General features: G+C 41.9%; 1 protein-coding gene across 1 annotated transcript in view; it reads left to right on the forward strand.

Annotated features, from left to right (window-relative positions):
• The first annotated feature begins 13823 nt into the window (after positions 1 to 13823).
• rrp15 (ribosomal RNA processing 15 homolog) overlaps positions 13824 to 20718 on the forward strand; it is a 30966-nt gene continuing 24071 nt past the window's right edge. The window contains exons 1-3 of the mRNA XM_020511152.2: positions 13824 to 13945; positions 18317 to 18567; positions 20590 to 20687. Of these exons, the coding sequence (XP_020366741.1) occupies positions 13894 to 13945; positions 18317 to 18567; positions 20590 to 20687 (401 nt within the window). The 5' untranslated portion in view covers positions 13824 to 13893. The remainder of the gene's footprint in view (positions 13946 to 18316; positions 18568 to 20589; positions 20688 to 20718) is intronic.

Below are 20718 nucleotides of genomic sequence, written 5' to 3' on the forward strand. Positions count from 1 at the left end.
TATCAAATATTCCAGCCACTCCCCAGTTGGCATATTGCTAAGCTGTTCTTTGTCAGGATCAAATTTCCTCATTTTTTTTCTGGAATGTAAGGTTTTCATTTTCACTTCCTCTTTGGAATTCCAGTTCAAGTTTACATTTATCTATTTTCTCTTTGATGTTCAAATTCAAGTTTACGCTTTTCCTTTCTTTACATTTTCCTATTTTTGTAATTCAATTTCTTTTGTTATTTCTCTCTCTCTTTGAACTCAAATGTTTCTTTTTTTTCTATCTTTTTCCAACTCCAGTTGTTACATTTGTAACTGAATCTAGCCAACTCAACACAAATGCTACTTGAATCACTTCTTTCTTCCTCAAGGTTCAATGCTGAACCAATATTTCAACAATCTTTCCTTCTGTAAATGCTACTTTTAAATCTACTCCACCTTTCTTCATCACTGCATTCAATTAACCATTCTTAACTGTTGTAAAACATTCATAGATAGCTGATCCTTTTCCTGTATTCATATTACCTTTTGTCATTGGTAGAGAGTTGTAGTGGAAGGGAGTTTCTCAAAATGGAGAACTGTGACCAGTGGTGTTTCACAGGGATCCGTGTTGGGACCACTGTTGTTTGTGATATCCATAAATGATCTGGAGGAAGGTATAGATGGTCTGATTAGCAAGTTTGCAGATGATACTAAGATTGGTGGAGTAGCAGATAGTGAGGGGGACTGTTGGAGAGTGCAGAATGTAGATAGATTGCAGAATTGGGCGGAGAAATGGCAGATGGAGTTCAATCCAGGCAAATGCGAGGTGATGCATTTTGGAAGATCCAATTCAAGAGCGAACTATGTGGTAAATGGAAAAGCCCTGGGGAAAATTGATGCACAGAGAGATCTCGGTGTTCAGGTCCATTGTACCCTGAAGGTGGCAACACAGGTCGATAGAGTGGTCAAGAAGGCATACGGCATGCTTTCATTCATCGGACGGGGTATTGAGTACAAGAGTTGGCAGGTCATGTTGCAGTTCAATAGGACTTTGGTTCGACCACATTTGGAATACTGCGTACAGTTCTGGTTGCCACATTACCAAAAGGATGTGGATGCTTTGGAGAGGGTGCAGAGGAGGTTCACCAGGATGTTGCCTGGTATGGAGGGCACTTGCTATTATTAGGATTATTTACATTAGAAAGACGGAGGTTGAGGAGGGACCTGATTGAGGTCTACAAAATCATGAGAGATATAGACAGAGTGGATAGCAAGAAGCTTTTTCCCAGAGTGGGGGACTCAATTACTAGGGGTCATGATTTCAAGGTGAGAGGGGAAAAGTTTAAGGGAGATATGCATGGAAAGTTCTTTACGCAGAGGGTGGTGGGTGCCTGGAACGTGTTGCAAGTGGAGGTGGTAGAGGCGGGCACAATAGCTTCATTTAAGATGTACCTAGACAGATACATGAATGGGCAGAGAGCAGAGGGATACAGATCCTTGGAAAATAGGTGACAAGTTTAGATAGAGGATCTGGATTGGCGCAGGCTTGGAGGGCCGAAGGGCCTGTTCCTGTGCTGTAATTTTCTTTGTTCTTTGTTCTTTGTATTTAACACAGCAAAACGATGTTTTTAAAATTCTTGCAAATTCTAAGGTAACTAGTATACAACATCCGCATTCAGTTCTGAGGATGGGTCACTGGACCCAAAACGTTAACTCTGATTTCTCTCCACAGATGCTGCCAGACCTGCTTAGCTTTTCCAGCAATTTCTGTTTTTGTTTCTGATTTCACGCATTCCCGTTCTTTCAGTTTTCTTCAGCTTTATGTCATGGACAAGGCCCCATTTTATATGATTCCCATGAAGACTAATAACACGTAAAATCAGAGCCAAATTCTGCGTGGCCAATTCAAAGAATACATGAGAGGATTTCATGTTTTAAGACTTTCCCTATAACACTAAAATCAACATCGACCAATTGTTATTTAGTAGAACTGAAGAGCTGAACCATGCATAAGGTATCCACCATTAATTTCCTAATATGACTGAAAGCCCACAGTGTGTTTATACGTGACCCTGCACTCTGTGTAGGTTGTCTTTTTTACAGGACTTTCTCTCCTCCATTTCACTGAGGCATAATGTTCAGTGTCAAAATTTCCTTCCCTCTATTTTTTGCAAATCCCCAAATAAATTTCAATCAATATGGTCCACTCCATTGGCTCCTTCTCCTAACCACAGTAAGATATATCTTCCAGTGTCCTTAAATCTCTAAATGTTCCATCTCTTCCAACAGAGAACAAGTTCCCCCATGCAATCTGCCTGGTGGCTAACAGAGAACAGTTTTTTTCCCTGTGTAGAATATCTGCTGTCTCTCTCTCTCCCTGTCTTCTAACTCTCTCTCTCTCTCTCTCTGCCTGAGTTTTTAACACTCTGTCTCTGTCCAGGATATCTGAATCTAGCAGCCTGAGAGTCTGTAACCTGCCCATGGCAAAGACAACAGCTCCTTTCCTGTATCTGGATGTGAAAGCTGACCATTGTGTCTCAATGGGATTTGATCCAGGATTCCAGTTCTCATGGAAACCAGAACATATTGATTTATTCAAGTACAATGTGTAGCAAATCACATGCCCCTTTCCATTTTACCTCAAAATGAGGAGATAGTTTTATGCATAACCATCTTTAAAAAAACCTCACAAATATGACACGATAAATTATTTTGAAGCACACTTACTAATTATGTAGACCAATGCAGTACAACCTTGGTCACTGAAAGATTACACAACAGCAATGAGACTAATTGTTCTGATCGCATTTGTGAGGGTGGACTGTTAAACAAGACATAAGAAGAACTATCCTTCAGATAGTGCTGTAAATTCCTTAATATGCAATTGAATAGGCAGAGAGGGTTTTAAGTTAATGTCATCTAAAGGATGACAATGCTACCTGAATAATAAACTGGAGTGGCAAACTTCATTATTTTCTTAAAACTTCAGGTAAAACATAAATCTTTTATAAAGACAGCATGCTGCTGAATGAAACAATCAATGTACATCTGGATAGTCTCAATTGTGGATGAACTATTCAAAAATTTTGAATTTAAACTGAATACCAGGATTGGCCAACTTAATTGCACAGTTTAATGTGAAGGGACTAATCTTACATGCAGCATTTGTTCATGACGTGTGCTGTGGGCGATTGCTACATTGTCAACTTGGTTAGAAGATCCTGCAGCCCACATGAAAGTAGAATTAAGGCCATTGCTGATCCCATTGGAAGGTACCTTTGTGAAATTGGATCATAACTGTCCGATAAACACATCCTGCTTGCTCTATTCAGTTTTCTCAAAGCTGATTAACTAGGCCAGCAGTCCTTAAAGGATTGTTGGAGGTTGACACCAAAAATATGGTTACACAGTGAAATTGTAGTCTGCTGCTGGCCAACATCGAGCTCCCCTACTAAATTTCGTTCTCATCCTTGCCTTACCAGTACTTAAATCACTGATCCTCAGTACTGAGCACCAACGCACCTTGCTCCTTTCGATACCTGATTACTATAATGGCAGAGCAGAGGAACAAAACCTATTGTATATAATGTGAATTTTATACATAAAAGCCCATTGCTGCCATCTCTGCTAGTCAACTTGCCCCATTTGCAAATGGTGCATGGCTCCTTGATGTAACCATCACATCCTGATAGTGTGGAGTTTTCTTTTGCACACTGTTCTGAGCAGTAAGCATGACCACTGCTGAGTTTGTGCTTTCAAATGGAGACGACTGTCTGCACAATGACATCTAATTTAAACTATTTAATTTATATTGTGAGCTCATTTTTTCATTTACATCTATGGAAAGCACTTTTTGGTTTAAAGTATGTTATATACATGTATACAAAGATATATAAGGACATATGTGCATTTGTGTGAATATATGTTTATGTATAAAATTCACATTATATACAATAGGTTTTGTTCCTCTGCTCTGTATTCAATGTAGAAGTGTGTACCTTCGCCATACGTACGTGGCACCATTCACATTAACCGAATAAGAGAAAAAAAAAGATAACAAGAGAGTCCAAATTTCCTTTCCACTGCTGCAGTCCCACTCAGGGATTTCCAGCCCTCACCATCCCACCGCCAGTGTCCCACTCTGGGCTGCCTCACCAGCCCACACTCAATCCGCTGTCGCTGCAGGACACACAACCCATGCGTTCAGCTCCCACCACATGGTTCCTGGTCATGACCCAGCATCTTCCTGACTCCTTAGGTAGGTAGCCAGGAGGGTCTTAGGGCTTTCTGCTTCTTCTTGGGGCAAAGACCTGAACCATCCCCACCCACCACCACCCTCCTCTGCTTGGCCAAGCTTGTCCTCACCCTCAACAATTTCTCTTTCAACTCCTCTCATTTTCTTCAGGTAAGAGGGGTTGCCATGGGTACCCGCATGGGCCCTAGATATGCCTGTCTCTTCGTGGGGTACGTGGAACATTCCTTGTTCCAATCCTATTCCAGCCTCCACCCACAACTCTTTCTCCGATACATTGATGATATCATCGGTGCTGCTTCCCTCTCTTGTTTGGAATTGGAAAACTTCATCGCCTTCAATTTCCACTCTGCCCTCACTTTCACCTGGTCTATCTCTGACTCCTCCCTTCCCTTCCTCGACATTTTTGTTTCCATTTCTGGGGATAGACTGGCCACTAACATCCATTAAAAACCCACTGACTCCCACAGCTACCTGGACTACACATCTTCACACCCACTTCCTGTAAAGACTCCATAACCATTCTCTCAGTTCCTCCGTCTTCGTCGCATATGTTCGGATGAGGACAACTTCGACAAGGGAGCCTCCGAAATGTCCATATTCTTCCTCAACCGAGGATTCCCCAGCTCCATTGTCGACAGGGCCCTCAACCAGGTCCGACCCATCTCCCGCACTTCTGCCCTCACCCCTTCTCTTCCCTACCGCAACAGCGATAGGGTTCCCCTTATCCTCACCTACCATCTCACCAGCATCCACATTCAGAAGATCATCAGATGACATTTCCACTACCTCCAGCAAGATGCCACCACCAGACACATATTCCCGTCCCCTCCCTTGTCCGCCTTCCACAGGGACCATTCCCTCCGGGACACGCTGGTCCACACTTCCTTCACCCCCAACACCTCCCCACAGCCCTATGTCACCTTCCCCTGTAACCGTCAAAGGTGCAACACCTGCCCATTTACCTCCTCCCTCCCCAGTATCCAAGAACCCATACATACCTCCCAGGTGAAGCAACACTTCACCTGCACTTCCCAGAATCTAGTCTACTGCATTCGCTGCTCACAATGTGGTCTCCTCTACATTGGGGAAACGAAGCGTAGACTTGGCGAACATAGAACATCTATGTTCTGCTCGCAAAAAAGACCCTGAACTACCTGTTGCCTGCCAATTCAATGCACCACCCTGCTCCCTGGCCAACGTCTCCGTCTCTGGCTTGCTACAGTGTTCCAGTGAAGCCCAACACAAGCTGGAGGAACAACATCTCATTTTCCGCTTGGGGATCCTACAGCCCTCTGGACTCAATATTGAGTTCAATAATTTTAGGGCCTAAACTCTCCCATGTGCCAGTCCCTCAGCCCACACACCAGGCCTTGATACCACATAGCCTGCCATTACATACCGTCTGTTATTAGTCACTAACAGGCCCCATTAACAACTATTCACCCTCCCAGCCTGATCATTAGCAACTCCTTTGTCTGTGCAACTGTCTTTCTCTCTCTTTGGGCACTACCCTATCGTTTACTCCCTACCCCACCCACCTCCCTATTTTCTGCATATAAACTGACATTTTCCCAGCCACCATCAGTTCTGAGGAAGGGTCACCGGACCCCAAACGTTAACTCTGTTTTCTCCTTCACAGATGCTGCCAGACCTGCTGAGCTTTTCCAGCAACTTTGTTTTTGCTCCTGATTTACAGCATCCGCAGTTCTTTGGGTTTTTAGTTTAAAAGGGTAGTGGGGGTGGAGGATAGAATTACTACAGAGGGAGAAAAAAGGAAGGACAAATAAAGAAAGAAAAGGAGAACTGACGAGCAGAGTGGAGCTCCGAATGGAGCTACTTACTTTGCCGCCATCTTGCCAGAAGCCCTTTGGTTCTGGCTCTCTCGCTACTTGTCCAACAGGTTCCTGCTGCCGGCCCCTCCCTTATCCCCTGCTGGAGGAGTGGGGTAATGGCAGGGAACCACCACAGTTAAACTTTCAGCATTCTGTTCTGGATACAAGTTTAACAATATGTTTTTCTGTGTAAGCAATGTCCTCTTTTGTATTGAGAACCTTGTTAAGTTTACATTAGTGATTAGAAAAAAAAATCATAACATAGTTTCTTAGTTCACAAACACATAACAAATTTTATCAAATCATTTTCTTGCAAGAGCAACCATTTCATCATTTTGAAGTTTTAATTGTTAGTCCAACATCTCAATTTTTTTTTATATTCATTTGTGGAATGTGGACATCACTAGCTGACCTTCAGAAGATGGTGGTGAGCTGCCTCCTTGAACCGCTGCAGTCCATGTGCTGTAGTTAGATCAAAAATGCCTTTAGGGAGGGAATTCCAGGATTTTGATCCAGCCATAATGAAGGAACGGTGATACGTTTCCTAGTCAGGATGGTGAGTGGCTTGGAGGGGATGTTGCAGGTGATGGTGTTCCCATTTGCTGCCTTTGTCCTTCTAGATGGAAGAGGCTGTGAGTTTGGAAGGTGCTATCTAAGGAACGTTGGTGAATTTCTGCAGTGCATTTTGTAGGTGGTACACACTGCTGTTTCTGAGTGTTGTTGGTGAAGACAGTGGATACTTGTGGATGTAGTGCCAATCAAGCATGCTGCTTTGTTCTGGATTGTGTCAAGCGTCTTGAGTGTTGTTGGGGCTGGACTCATCCAGGCAAGTGGGGAGTATTCCATTGCACTCTTGACTTGTGCCTTGTAGATGGTGGACAGGTCCTGGGGAGTTATGAGGTGGGTTACTTTCTAGTTCTGAGGAAGGGTCACCGGACCCAAGACATTAACTCTGTTTTTTTCTTCACAGATGCTGCCAGACCTGCTGAGCTTTTCCAGCAACTTTGTTTTTATAACCTGGAATTTGGCATGAATATTGCTTGCCACTTTTCAGTGCAAGATTGGATATTGCCCAGGTCTTGTTGCATTTGGACGTGGTCTTCTTCAGTACCTGAGGAGTCGCAAATAGTATTGAAAATTGTGCAATCATTAGAGAACATCACCATTTCTAATCTTATGGAGGGATCATTGATGATGCAGACAAGATGGTCAGGCTTAGGGCATTACCCTGAGGAACTCCTGCAGAGACGTCCTGGAAAATTAAATGACTAACTTCTAACAATCACTTCCTATCTGCCAAGTATGACTCCAACCACTGGAGAATTTCCCCCCTGATTCCCATTAACTTCAATTTTGTTAGGGCTCCCTTGATGCCACACTTGGTCAAACATAGTCTTGATATCAAAGGCTGTCACACTCACCTCACCTCTGGAATTCAGCTGTTTTGTCCATGTTTGAACCAAGGCTGTAATGAGGTCAGGAGCTGAGTGGCCCTGGTGGAACCCAAACTGGGAGTCACTGAGCAGGTTATTTCTGAGCAGGAGCTGCTTGATAGCACTATTGATGACACCTTCCATCACGTTACTGATGACCGAGAGTAGACTGATGGGTGATAATTGGCTGGGTTGAATTTGTCCTGCTTTCTGTGCACAGTACCTGCCTGGGTAAACTTCCACTTTGTTGGTTAGATATCAGTGTTATAACTCCACTGGGATAGCTTGGCTCGAGGAGCAGCAAGTTCTAGAGGGCAAGACTTCAGTACTATTGCTGGAACATTGTTAGAGTCCATAGTCTTTGCAGTATCCAGTGCCTCTAACCATTTCTTGATGTCACGTGGAGTGAATCAAACTGGCTGAAGATTGTTATTTGTGATACTGGGGACCACTGGAAGAGACCAAGATAGATGAACAACATTAGACAATTCCTTGGTATACAGCTTAAAATCAAAATTCTTCTCGTGGGGAGAATGTCAATGAAGGAATATACACTGTGATGTCAATTTATGTCAAAGACGTAAATGTAGTGAAACATAGCCAGTTGCATCCATTATGCTGATAAAGGGATGCCCAGCAGATATTTTATGTTATTTTCTTCTTACATTTCTTATCCTCTGTCTTTTCCTCTGCATTTCTCATCATGGCCCATTTTTATTGTAGGATCTATCATAAAGTAAAACAAACCTCACCATAAACAGCACACTGCCCTAGCATTTGTTATGATGTTAAAACACAGATCCTGCACTTAAGAAAAGATTTTTCACTACCGATATAGATACTGGATTGACTCATCTTCCATAGTTTGATGGAATTCTCTGCTCCTCCAATCAATTTGGCAACATTGAGTCTCGCAAAGAACATTGTGGTCTTCAATTAACTCATCTGTCAAATGGAGGAGACACAATAATCGAGGTTTTCTAATGTCACTGTACAATAAAACCTCAAATGGTCGGGCTTAGTGACTCAAAATCAGAGGCTGTTTCTATCATATTAAATGAATAAGTTAAACAAAACTTGTGCAAATACCTCCTGGGGGCAATGTAAAGAAAATCAGAATTTCAAAGTACACTTATGAAATTTAAATTAAAATATTATTGTTGGAGATTCAAAGTGCACAGGAGCAGTTGTAATAGGGGACTCCATAGTCAGTGGCACAAATAGGCCACAGAAGGGACTCCACGATGGTGTGTTGCCTCCCTGGTGCCAGGGTCAAGGATGTCTCTAAGCAGGTACTGGATATTCTCAAAAGGGAGGGTGAGCAACTACAGGTTGTGGTACACATTGGTGCTAACAACACAGGCAATAACAGCGATGAGGTCCTGCAATGAGAGTTCAGAGAATTAGGTAGTAAGTTGAAAAGCAGGACCTCTAAAGTTTGTAATTTTGGGATTACTCCCTGTGCCACGTTCCAATGAGACTAGGAATAGGAAGATATTACAATTAAGTATATGGCTAAAGAGCTGGTGTAGGAGGGAGGGCTGACTGGGGTCATTGGGATATCTTCCACAGCGGGTGAGACCTATATATGAAGGGCAGGTTGCACCTAAACCTTACAGGGAGGATTGCTAGTGCCATTCAGGAGGGTTTTAGTAGTGTGGTAGGGGGATGGGAACTACAGCAGTAGTTCAGCAAGTGAAATAACTGAGGAGGAGTTTGATACTAAGGCCATTAAGGCTAAGAAGAAGAGACTATTGAACACATTGGGACTGGTGGTCTGAAGTGTATTTGTTTTAACTCGAGGTATATGACAGGCTTGAGCTTGGATTAATGCATATAACTATGATGTTGTAGCAATTCAGACATTTGGTTAAGAGAGGGACAAGACCAGTAGTTTAATGTTCTGGGATTTGTTTCAGGCTTGATGGAGAGGGGAGTAAAAGAGATGGGGGTGTTGTGTTAGAGAGAATATCACAGCTCCATTGAGGGAGGACACATTGAAGGCTTATCCAACAAAGCCATATGGGTAGAGCTCAGGAGTAGGAAGAGTGCAATCACTTGGATGGGATTGCATGACAGGCTTCCCAACAGCCAGCACGAAATAGAGGAACGGATAAGTGGGCAGATCATGGAAAAATGTGAAAACACAGAGTTATTGTGGTGGATGATTTTAACTTCCCCTATATTGACTGGGACTCCTTTAGTGCCAGGGGCTTGGGTAGGCAGGATTTACTGGGTGCATCCAGGAGGGTTTCCAGAAGCAATATGTAAAGTCCAACTCGGAAAGGAACCATACTAGATGTGGTATTGGGGAATGAGCTCAGCCAGGCAATCAAGTTGCTGTGGGAGAGCATTTCAGGAACAGTGACCATATTTCTGTAAGTCTTAAGTTACTTATGTATAAGGGTAAGAGTAGTCCTCAATTGAAAGTATTAAATTGTGGAAAGGCTAACAACAGCAATATTGGGTAGGAACTGGGGAATGTAAATTGTGGGCAGCTGTTTGAGGGTACATTCACATCTGTCAAGTGGAATCTTTATAGGCCAGTTGATTGAGTTCAGGACCAGTATGTTCCTGTGAAAATGAAGAATAAGAATGGCAAGAGACAGGAACCTTGAATGACAAGCAAAATTGAGAGCTTAGTCAGTAGGAAAAAGGAAGCATGTGTAAGGTTTAGGAAATGGAGGAAGATAAAGAAAGCAGAAATGAACTTAAACAAGGAATTAGGAGTGCTAAAAGAGGCAATGATATTATCTTGGTAAATAGGATTAACGAAAATCCCAAGGTACTTTATAAATATATAAGGAACAAGACGGTAGCTAGAAAGAGGGTGGGTGGATGTGGGTGAGGTCCTTAACGAATGCTGTGCATTGGAATTCACATAGGAGAAGGTAATTTCAAAGTGGGGTATATCGATATTGTAGGGCATGTCATGAGAAAAAAGGTGATGGGTGTTTTAAAAAGCATTAAGGTAGATAAGACCCTAACAATCCCAGAATGCTGAGGGAGATGAGGGAGGAAATTGCTGGGGCCTTGTATGAAATCTTTTTATCCCCTTCAGTCATAGACAAACTCCCAGAGGACTGTAGAATAGCCAGCGTTATTCCTTTGTCTAAGAATAATTTCGGAAATTCCAAGCTGATGAGCCTTAGGTCAGTGGTAGACAAATTATTAAAAAAGATTTTTAGGGACAGGATTTATTCACATTTGGAAAAATAGAATAGAATATAATATAATAGAATAGAATAGCCTTTATTGTCATGTGTGCATAAGTGCAGTGAAAAGTTTGTAATGTCATCTCTCGGCACCATGTTAGGTACAGGGTACCTAGGTACAGACACTTTAAGTGTTGTTACAGAATTGAAAAAAAAAGACTAGCATGGGAATACAGAGTTTAAAAGTCCAGAATGAGAATAAAAAGTGTCTTCAAAGTACTCAAGTTATGATCCTTTCTCACTGAGTACCTGCCTGCCAGGTTTCAGAACATGAGACCTCTCTGCCTCCACACACTGGCCTCCGTCCAGGGCTTATTCCCTCCCCCAGCCAGCTTGGGCTCGCTCTGCTCCCGCTCCAGACTCAAGCCGCAACTTGGCTCCCAAATCCACCTGAGCTCACTCTGCTCCGACTCCGGCCGCGACTCGCTTCCGAGACTCGGTCCCTCCGGCAGCCACTCATCTCCTGTGCTGAGTTGGTCTCCAATTCCATTCTCCGTTCCAGGTAGGGTACTTTAAGAAGTTAAAATCTTGGGGGGGGGGAGGAAAAACTGCAACAAGAGGTTAAAAAAAAAGAAAAAAAAGGGAGGAAAAGGAGCTGACGAGCAGAGGAGCTCTGGCTGGAGCAGCTTACTCTGCCGCCATCTTAACCAGATGGACTTATTAGCAACAGGCAGCATGGCTTTGTGCAGGGGAGGTCGTGTCTCACAAACTTGATTTAGGTTTTTGTGGAAGTCACAAAGCTGATTGATGAGGACAGACTAGGGGATGTTGTCTCTATGGACTTTAGCAAGGCCTTTGACAAGGTCCCTCATGGCAGGCTGATGCAGAAGGTGAAATGACATGGGATCTGTACTGAGATGGTAAGACGGATACAGAACTGGCTTAGTCATGGAAGACAGAGAGTGGATGCAGAAGGATGTTTTTCTGACTGGAGATCTGTGACCAGTTGTGTTCTGCAGGGATCAATGCTGGGATCGCTGTTGTTTGTAATGTGTACAAATGATTTGGAGGAGCAGGTAGGTGGCCTGATTAGTAACTTTGTAGATGACACAAAGATTAGGGAACTGCGGATCGTGAGGACGATTGCCAGGGGACACAGCAGGCTATAGATAGGCTACAGACTTGGGTGGACAAATTGCAGATGAAATTTAATCTGGACAAATGTGAGGTTTTGGAAGGTCTAGTGCAGGAGGGAAGTATACAGTAAATTGCAGAACCATTAGAAACATTAACATACAGAAGGATTGAGGTGTACAGATCCACAGTTCCCTGAAAGTGGCAACACAAGTGGATTTGGTGGTCAACAAGTCTTATGGCATGCTTGCCTTCATCAGTTGGGCGTAGAATATAAAAACTGGCAAGTCGTGCTGCAGCTCTATAAAATTTTAGTTAGGCCACATTTGGAATATTGTGTACAGTTCTGGCTGCCACACTACCAGAAGGAGGTGGAGGCTTTGGAGAGGGTACGGAAAATGTTTACCAGGATGTTGGCTAGTTTAGAAGATATTAGCTTGAACACCAGAGGCTGAGGGCGACCTGATAGACATTCACAAAATTATGTGAGGCATGGATAGAATAAATAGTCGGAGTCTTTTTATTAGGGTAGAAAAGTAAATTACGAGAGAACATAGGTTTAAAGTAAAAGGGAGAAAGTTTAAAGATGTGAGAGGCACAGAGGGTGGTAAGTGCATGGAATGCGCTGCCAGAGGAAGTGGTAGAAGCAGATACAATAGCAACATTTAAGAGGCATCTTGACTGATATATGAATTGGGAATTGGGAAATACATATTGCATGGAGGCAAAAGGTTTTTAATTTAGAAAACATGTAATGGGTCAGCACAAGCTTGGTGGACCAAAAGGCCTGTTCTTTGTTTGTTGTGGGGAGATAAAGTATGTCCACATTTTGCAGAAGGCCTGAAGTATATTGATGGACAACATGAGCTCGCACTTCAAGGACCACAGACACAAATGTTACCAGAGAAGAAAAGCAGGCAGTCAGATTCAACAAACCCGCTTCATGACAGTCAGCTTGATGCTGTTAATGGCCACCTTGGCCACACCAATGAGGTGTTTCTCCAATCTATCTACTCTGCTCTGCACATGGTGGCTCAGTGGTTAGCACTGCTGTCTTACAATGCTGGGGACATGGATTCAATTCCAGCCTCAGGCAACTGTCTGTGTGGAGTTTGTACATTCTCCCTGTGTCTGTGTGGGTTTCCTCCCACATTCCAAAGGTGTACAGGTTAGGTGGATTGGCTATGCTAAATTGGCCATAGTGTCCAGGGATGTGTAGGTTAGGTAGATTAGCCATGGGAAACACAGAGATAGGGTCGGGTGTTGAATCTGGATGGGATGCTCTTTGGAGAGTTAATGTGACCTTGTCGGGCCAAATGGCCGATCCCCACACTGTAGGGATTCCATGATTATAAAAACCTATCACCACTGAACCAAGTTAGAATTTACAGTTCCAAAGGGGCACTGTATCAAAACTCAAAATATCACTGGGGTGGGGATTGATAATGCACCCAAGCCTCTGTGGTTCCCACCAGTTGCAGGAGGCCTGAAATGTACTGGCGGCTACTACATGTTCCTTCTGAAAGGTCAACCATATATCACATGGAAGTAATGCAGGAGCAACCCATCACTTGGTCCTGTTATTGGCCTCTTTGGCCAGGCCCTGAGCAGAAATCCGCTGGGACCATTTCTCAAGTTAATAGCCATCTTAAGATTTTAAGGAGTACTGAAGAAGAAACTTATTTGTTCTTTAAATGACATAACTGGATATGAATTGGACATTAACCCAGGTCTGTATGTTCACTACCACCAAGAGGATTCTGTCAAGGTAGAGCGAATTTATTGCTTCATTATTGCCTGATGTGAACTGAGCCAGTTCCCTGATGGGATTGTATACACAAATAGAACTCAGGGAAAGAAATGCACAAGCATCTAATAGTTTATATAAGAAAAAACTTTTATCAGTTCGCAAACGCGAAGACAGTCACCTTAATGTGCTTGACCTAACTAATTTGAAAGTGATTGGGACCAAAGTGAAGAGGAAAGTCACTTGTGAAGGTTCTCTCTGAATCTTACAGCAGGAGCAGGATTGAGGCGGACCGTTTGTTCCAGCCTCTTCGCGTGGGGGAGGGGGAAGGTTGTGTTGGTTGCACACGGTGTTGCTGTTTCCGGTTAACATGGCGGCCGTTTCACGTGGAGGCGGCGGTGAATTGGGAACGGAATTGAGCGGTAAATAGACATGAGCCAGGCCCCAGCAAAATGCTGGAGTCTCCGGATCTTCTTCATGTTTAGGGAGAAAGAGCCAGTAGGAGCGGCTGCGGGAAGAGAAATGTGTTTTAAGGGAACAGTTCAGCCTGAAGCTCATTGGGTCCGGTTTACAGTATTTACTTGAAACTTCAGACCGCTTTTATTTACCGTTCAAACTAATATTTACTGCTTGAGATTATTCGAATGACTTGTCCAGAAACTTCCCTTTTTCCCCTTCCCACGTCGTTACTCTGTCTCTTTCGACTTTCTGTTTGTCTGAAAGATTCCCTCCCTGCCCCCCATCTTCTCCATCCACCTTTAACTTTTATAATCACTGATAACTCTTCTCCTCCGTCATCTACTTGATACTTTTAGGCATCCTTCTCAGTTTATCAGAAATAAGGCACGTACCATATTGTCACTGGCACCTCTGGTTTTGTAGCCACTTGTGATTTTTTTTTTTGTTTACTGGTTGTGTGCTGCTGGCCATCACTATCCAGCGCACATGATATGATCAGTTTCACCTTCATTGACAAAGTGTTAACGACCTCTAAGTTAAACTGTTTAATATCAAAATTAGGATAGTGCAGAACTCGTTTACCTGAATATTGGCCTGATGGAGAGTGATCTCGTTTGCTTTCATCAGCACTTCTTTTTGCAATTTAATTGGCGGCTTTGGCTAGCTCGAGCTTACTTGATTCTAAAATCCATTTTTGCAGTATTGCATTTTTAAGATGGTAGTTTAGTGTGTACTACTTACCTTGTGTAAATATTTTGTAATCCTTATTAAGCTGCACACAAAACTGTTCTAAAACCTGTACTTGAAAAGTTGTGAGGGCTTCTATTCCATTACACCATTACATCTTGCTGGTTTATGTTGAATTGTGAATTCATCAGAAACAAATTCAGCATATTACTGACTAACACTACTGCTATGAAGATTAAAATGCTCTAGATTGTCTATCCTTGATGATATGAATTATTTGTTCAGAGAAAGATGTTCAAGAGCCAGTTTCTTTTAGTGTGCAGTTACTGCTTTAAGCAGTTCACTTTTGCAAGTACATTTGTAATTGCAGCAAAATGGGGATAAATGGAAGAAATTTATATGATGGAAACCTTTGGCTTGTGTTAACTGTACTTCAGCTGTTGATGCCATGTTGATGTTCATTTTGTTCGAGTTGCTTGTCATCCAGCTCCATGCTTATACCATTTGTAATAGCTGAATGTAGTCAGTAATCATAAGTGGCACATATGCTTCTGTACTTTTTCATCACTTCTCAATTCTGTCATTCCCACCTTATGTCTCTCATTGAATCCCAGACTAGTCTGAACTTCCTGAAGGTCTGCCTTGAGAATGTTGAAGTTATTTTCTCAGATCCTGACTGCAGACTTCCCTCCTTTATCACCTTTTCCTTGGGCAGTCATCAAGTGTCATCATTTTGGTGTTGTTTTGTTCTGAGCTAATATCAAGTTCAATAATCTATCCAGTGGCTTAGTTTTGCCTCTGTAGCATTGCACTCACCATGTCTGAGATAATCATAAATACTTTTGACCCCTGCTCTTTTCTCCAAAGCTATGCTTGTATTCGACTCACCCGTAACTATTGTTCCCTGATCTTACGCTTTCTCCTTTTCCTTTGTAATGAATTCAGCACTTTTTATTGGTTCTTTAGTGGGACATGGGTGTCACTGGCTGGCCAGCATTTATTGCCCTTCCCTAGTTGCTCTTGAGAAGGTGGTGATGAACTGTTGTCTTGAACTGCTTCAGTCCATGTGCTTTAGGTGGACCCACAATGCAGTTAGGGAGCAAAATCCAGGATTTTGACCCAAAAACACTGAGGAAGCTGTGATATATTCCCAAGTCAGGATGGTAAGTGGCTTGGAGGGGATCCTGCAGGTTATGGTGTTCCCATGTGTCTGCTGCCCTTGACCTTCTAGGTGGAAGTGGTCATGTGTTTGGAAGGTATTGTCTCAGGTATTTTGGTGAATTTCTGCAGCATGTCTTAGAGATGGTACACACTGCTGCTACAAAACATTGGTGGAGGGAGTGGATACTTGTTAACATGGTGCCAATCAAGCGGCTGCTTTGTTATGGATGGTATCAAACTTTTTGGGTATTGTTGGAGCTGCATTTTCCAGGCAAGTCGTCAATTCTTGACCTTGTCCACAATTCCTACCATGATTTACCCTACTGTATATACACTATTATTTTATATTTCCGTCAGAATAATCTGTTATCATGTAATCTTCTGACCTTCCCCTCTCTTTCACCTCATCCCCAGTGGTGATCACCTATCTCATCAGTTCTGTTTGGAGTTTCCTTTCTAAACAAGTCATTCTTCCATTGAAATCCTCCAAATCTTCCAACTTTCTCTGTGGCTTGGCATCACTTTTCATCGAGCTTGTTTGTGAGGAGCTCGGGACGTTTTTGGTGCTGCAAATACAGCTTATTACGATCACTGCTGCAACAAAAACATCAGTTTTACTATTCTGTTTCCCCTGTGGTGGTGTTGAAAAATAGCCTTCAGTAAGGCATGTAAGCCATGATGCTGATGAATACAGAGAAAACTGTCAAGGGCCTGCACCTAAACAGGGGTTGGAATTTTTGGAAATGCAACTAAGAGATGAATGACTTGGTTAGGGACTTGGGAATTTCATGAATATTTCTGCTGTGTCTGTTGCAGTGCTGAAAACAGTTGTTGGACTGCGATTGTTTTCTCCTCATCTCCTGGGAGCCACCTGAGGACTGCTGCCTGTGGTCCAAAAATTAAAATCCTCTTTGCTGGCAAGTCACCTAGGAATTCCCAACAACAATCTGCAGTTCACCAGTCTTCCATTTTTCAAAGAAGGCCCAATATCAAGTGTACCCCATGATAACTTGTTCTATCCTGTAGATCATTCACTGTGCCCAGGTCATTCCAGTTTGTCAGCACAAACTAATTTTAAGGCTGTTGTGTCTCGTAAGTAAGGTTAATTGATGTTAAGTGACAGAATTCTGGCAGCTACTGTCTAATTGTTCCATATGTTTCATTTAAATGTTGAAATTTGTTGCTATCTTTTCAAGAGCATATTGCTTGATTTATCTCGGAATATGTCAGAGAGCCCAACTGTGGTTTACTCCCATGCCTGTAGCTGTTTGCTATGAGTTAGGCACAACTTAAAATATTGAGCCAAATTGTCTTTGTTCCTCACTTGTCTTAACTCCAAACTATGTTATAATTTGCTGTGCGTGCACTAAGAGCACATCTGCATTTTACCAATTGTCATTGTGCTCCTTGGCCTGGCAAAGGTGCCCATCCAGAGGTTGATGTTGGATTTGGTCCCTGGGAGTGATTGTCCTTGGATATCTGTCATTTTCCCCACAGCCTTGTTTAACCCAAATAGCGCAAAGAAAAGCATGCAGTACATACTGCAGCCAATAGTTATTGCAGCTATTGGAGGGCATATTGGACTCCGATGTAAGTTTTATTGTTTAACTTGATTGTTTAGCTTTCTTAAATTGTGTTTTGGCATCTCCATGACAACTCCAAGGCAACTTTCCTTATTTTAAATGTAATCAGTTAAATGAGACACTTGACAGTTTCTGTTGCATCTCCAAGCCAACCATAGTCCAGCCAATCTGTACCCTTTTCTCAAGTTACAGAAATTGTTCATTCTTTACTAAGTTGTGTTTCTAGATTTCAGTCCTGATGAGTGCAAGGTGAGAAGCTTTGTCTTTGTCTCTTTCATGATATTTTGTGTTCTGTTGGTCGTGTCTGTTTTCAAGGTGGCACATTTTTGTAGGCTTTTGAGTTTGTGGCACTGGAACAGCTTAGAACATGAATTTTATAAGAAAAGGTATCTTGGTGCTCTGGCAAAGAATGTCCATCTGCTAATATTCAGTGCTGCATTCTAATGGCATATTTGTTTTGTTGGTTTACTTGGCCAATCTATTAAGTTTGTCCACAAATAAATTCAGTTGTTCTGAAGTCCATTCACGTATCAAAGTGCCTCTGAATTATACATGTAAAGATCCAAATAAGTCGTAATAGTATGTCGTTGCAGTGACTGCTGAATATTCTTAATGCTTTAAAGCTTGTTTGCAAAACTGAATTTTGAATTACTGTTACAGGCAATGAATCAGTATTGGCCACTGAAACAGAAATTCAGATTTTAAATCAAGTTTGAGTAAAAAGAATCTAATGGCACAATAGGATGCAGATTTCTTTAATATTGCTAAACCTGAATGTTAAATTTGGTAAGCTGTGGCTTGGAGATTGCAGAACCTTTTATCGACACTAGATGTCAGTATTGTATCAATGAAATTCATGCTTGACGTGCATTCATAACAATATATCCATCTGTTCTTTTCTAGGTTCTGATGGAGATCTTGAAAGTGACCATTTCTCCTCACAAGATGAGAAAAGCCATGATTCACAAACTGAACTTGGAGAGGAAACTGCAGACTTGAGTTCAGCAAATCCCAATGCTGGCTGGGCAGATGCCATGGCCAGAATTCTTAATAAGAAGGTTCCTGAGAACAAACCAATCATTCTTGCAAAAAATAAAGAGAAACTGAAAGAAAAAGAGAAACGTAAGGAGGCAATGTTAGAAAGGATGAAACAGGTAGTAATTGCAATTCTCTCTGAAGACTTTTATTTATGCACAGGGCAGAAATTATGAAATGTCTGCATAAGCTGGATTCCATGTGGGAATAATGTGACTGGACAGCAGCAAACTCCATTTTGTCCGGGGTCATAGCAAGGAATTTGCAAACTGTATTTTAATGCGGAGTCATCCTCAGGTTGTTAGTGCCGTGTTTCTACTTGTATCCTTGACTGTGAAGGAAATCTACCCATTGACTGTTTGAATTGAATTGAATTAGCTTTATTGACACATATACTCAAATGAGTACAGTGAAAAGTTTACAAGTTGCCACTTTGGGCACCACCGTAGGTACAGTTTATGAATAAGTAAGAATTGAAATGTTTTTCAGATTCTAATCTTAATGACGGTGGCAAATGGAGTATGTTAACTGGCAACTGATAACTACCAAAAGGGAAAACAAATTGTTCTTCTTTCAAATCCTGAAGGCAACAGAGTTGTGTAGCAAGTTTTTAGGGAAGCTGATTGAAACTGACACTAGAAATAGGGTTTTCTTTGTATGACTCACTGTTGTTTCTGAAGAGAGGGACTCAAGTGTTGAAGAGAAGATATATGGAATTGACCAAATTTAAAAAAAAGAGTTTTTCTGAAGAATTTTTGCACTTGAATGAGTGGTGAAAATATTGTGGAAAGAAGTCATAGTTGACTTTCATAACCAGGTGGTTTAATTTGCTTTTCTGCACAACCAGCCTTGGCAATATTTGTTACAACACTTTCAGGTTGTTCTAACACCTAAGCATGTTTCACAGGGCTTCCCAAACAAATATTACTGCATTCCAGGTTTTCCACACTCCAAATAGTAGACTCCAAAGCTATTACTGCTCTCAGACGCATCCCATTTTCCCTGGTTTTAACCCTTAGCCTGTGACTGAATAGAAACAATGAGAGTGCGAAGTGATAAGTTGTATATTAAGTTGTGAATCAGTTTGAACCACTAACTCCAAGTCACGTGCAAGTTAACCATTGCTCTTTTTTTCAAATGAAGTGCCTTTTTGTTGTGATATGAATAAAAACGGATTGTCGGGGTAATGTGGTGTGTATAGGGTAATGTGTGTTAAAATTACACTTGGCGAGCACTCTGTTTACTGTTGACCAATGTGGAATTACAAATGTTTGCCTTGGCCATTTATTTCAACAAAGAGGATTACTTAAGGGTTGTTGGCAATGGATCCAAAGGCAGCAATGCCATTTGAACCCCTCAATCACATTGTAAGCCACAAAACTGAAGCTTGAAGAGTTTGTCAACAAACCCCCAAGCTTGGAATACTGCCAGTAACCCTGTGCCAGACCTCCAGCATTTATCATGTTTTGTAGTTAATTCTGTTAAAGTTACATACGTTTCTAATATTTTTCAAATTCCGATTAGCATGGTATGTTTTGGATTCTGAGGGGCACTGAATGCAGTGGGTTAGCATATTATTCTTAAACTCTGTGTTGGAAATTGATGGGAGGCAAGTTTTCTGTTCCCTGAATGCAGAAGTTCCACGTGAAATGAATTTGCCTGGCTCCATGACCATTCCTCGTGGATGTAGACCCACCACATACAACTGCTTTCAATTCAATTTAATTGATAATCTGGCAGAAACTGGTGTAAGAAAAGAGGATCTTAAACTGGTACATAAAAGCACATTGTTGGAATTTACTTTGCATCCAGCCTGTGCTACATGTGATGCAGAATTGCTTGAGACTGGTATGTTGAATGGGGAAAGTATTTCATTTCAGGCATATGTCTATCACTGAGCACACAATTTAATTTTAAGAAAAGATTGCTTTGCTGGCATCTGTTGTAAAGGGTGTTTACAGAAGTATTGCTAATGCTAGTAACTGTTTTGTTGAGGTTTTAGATTTTGCTGAAGCTGTGGTTTCACCAGTTCCCAACAAATGTTTGGATATTTAATACAGTAATTTATTCATTAGAAACCTTTGATTTCTATGAAGTTATGACATTATTCAGCATGTTCTTAACTATGCTTTCTTTGGCAGCAAGATAAAAAAAAAGAATGGGAACAGATGTGCAGAGTGAAACCTAATGTAGCTGAAGACCGAGAGACTGAAAGGGCTTTCCAAAAAATAGCCACCAGGTAAGTTTTGTACAGCTCTCTGCAGAAGAAT

Source organism: Rhincodon typus, chromosome 9 (assembly GCF_021869965.1).
Source record: "Rhincodon typus isolate 14 chromosome 9, sRhiTyp1.1, whole genome shotgun sequence".
In the NCBI taxonomy this organism is placed as follows: domain Eukaryota; kingdom Metazoa; phylum Chordata; class Chondrichthyes; order Orectolobiformes; family Rhincodontidae; genus Rhincodon; species Rhincodon typus.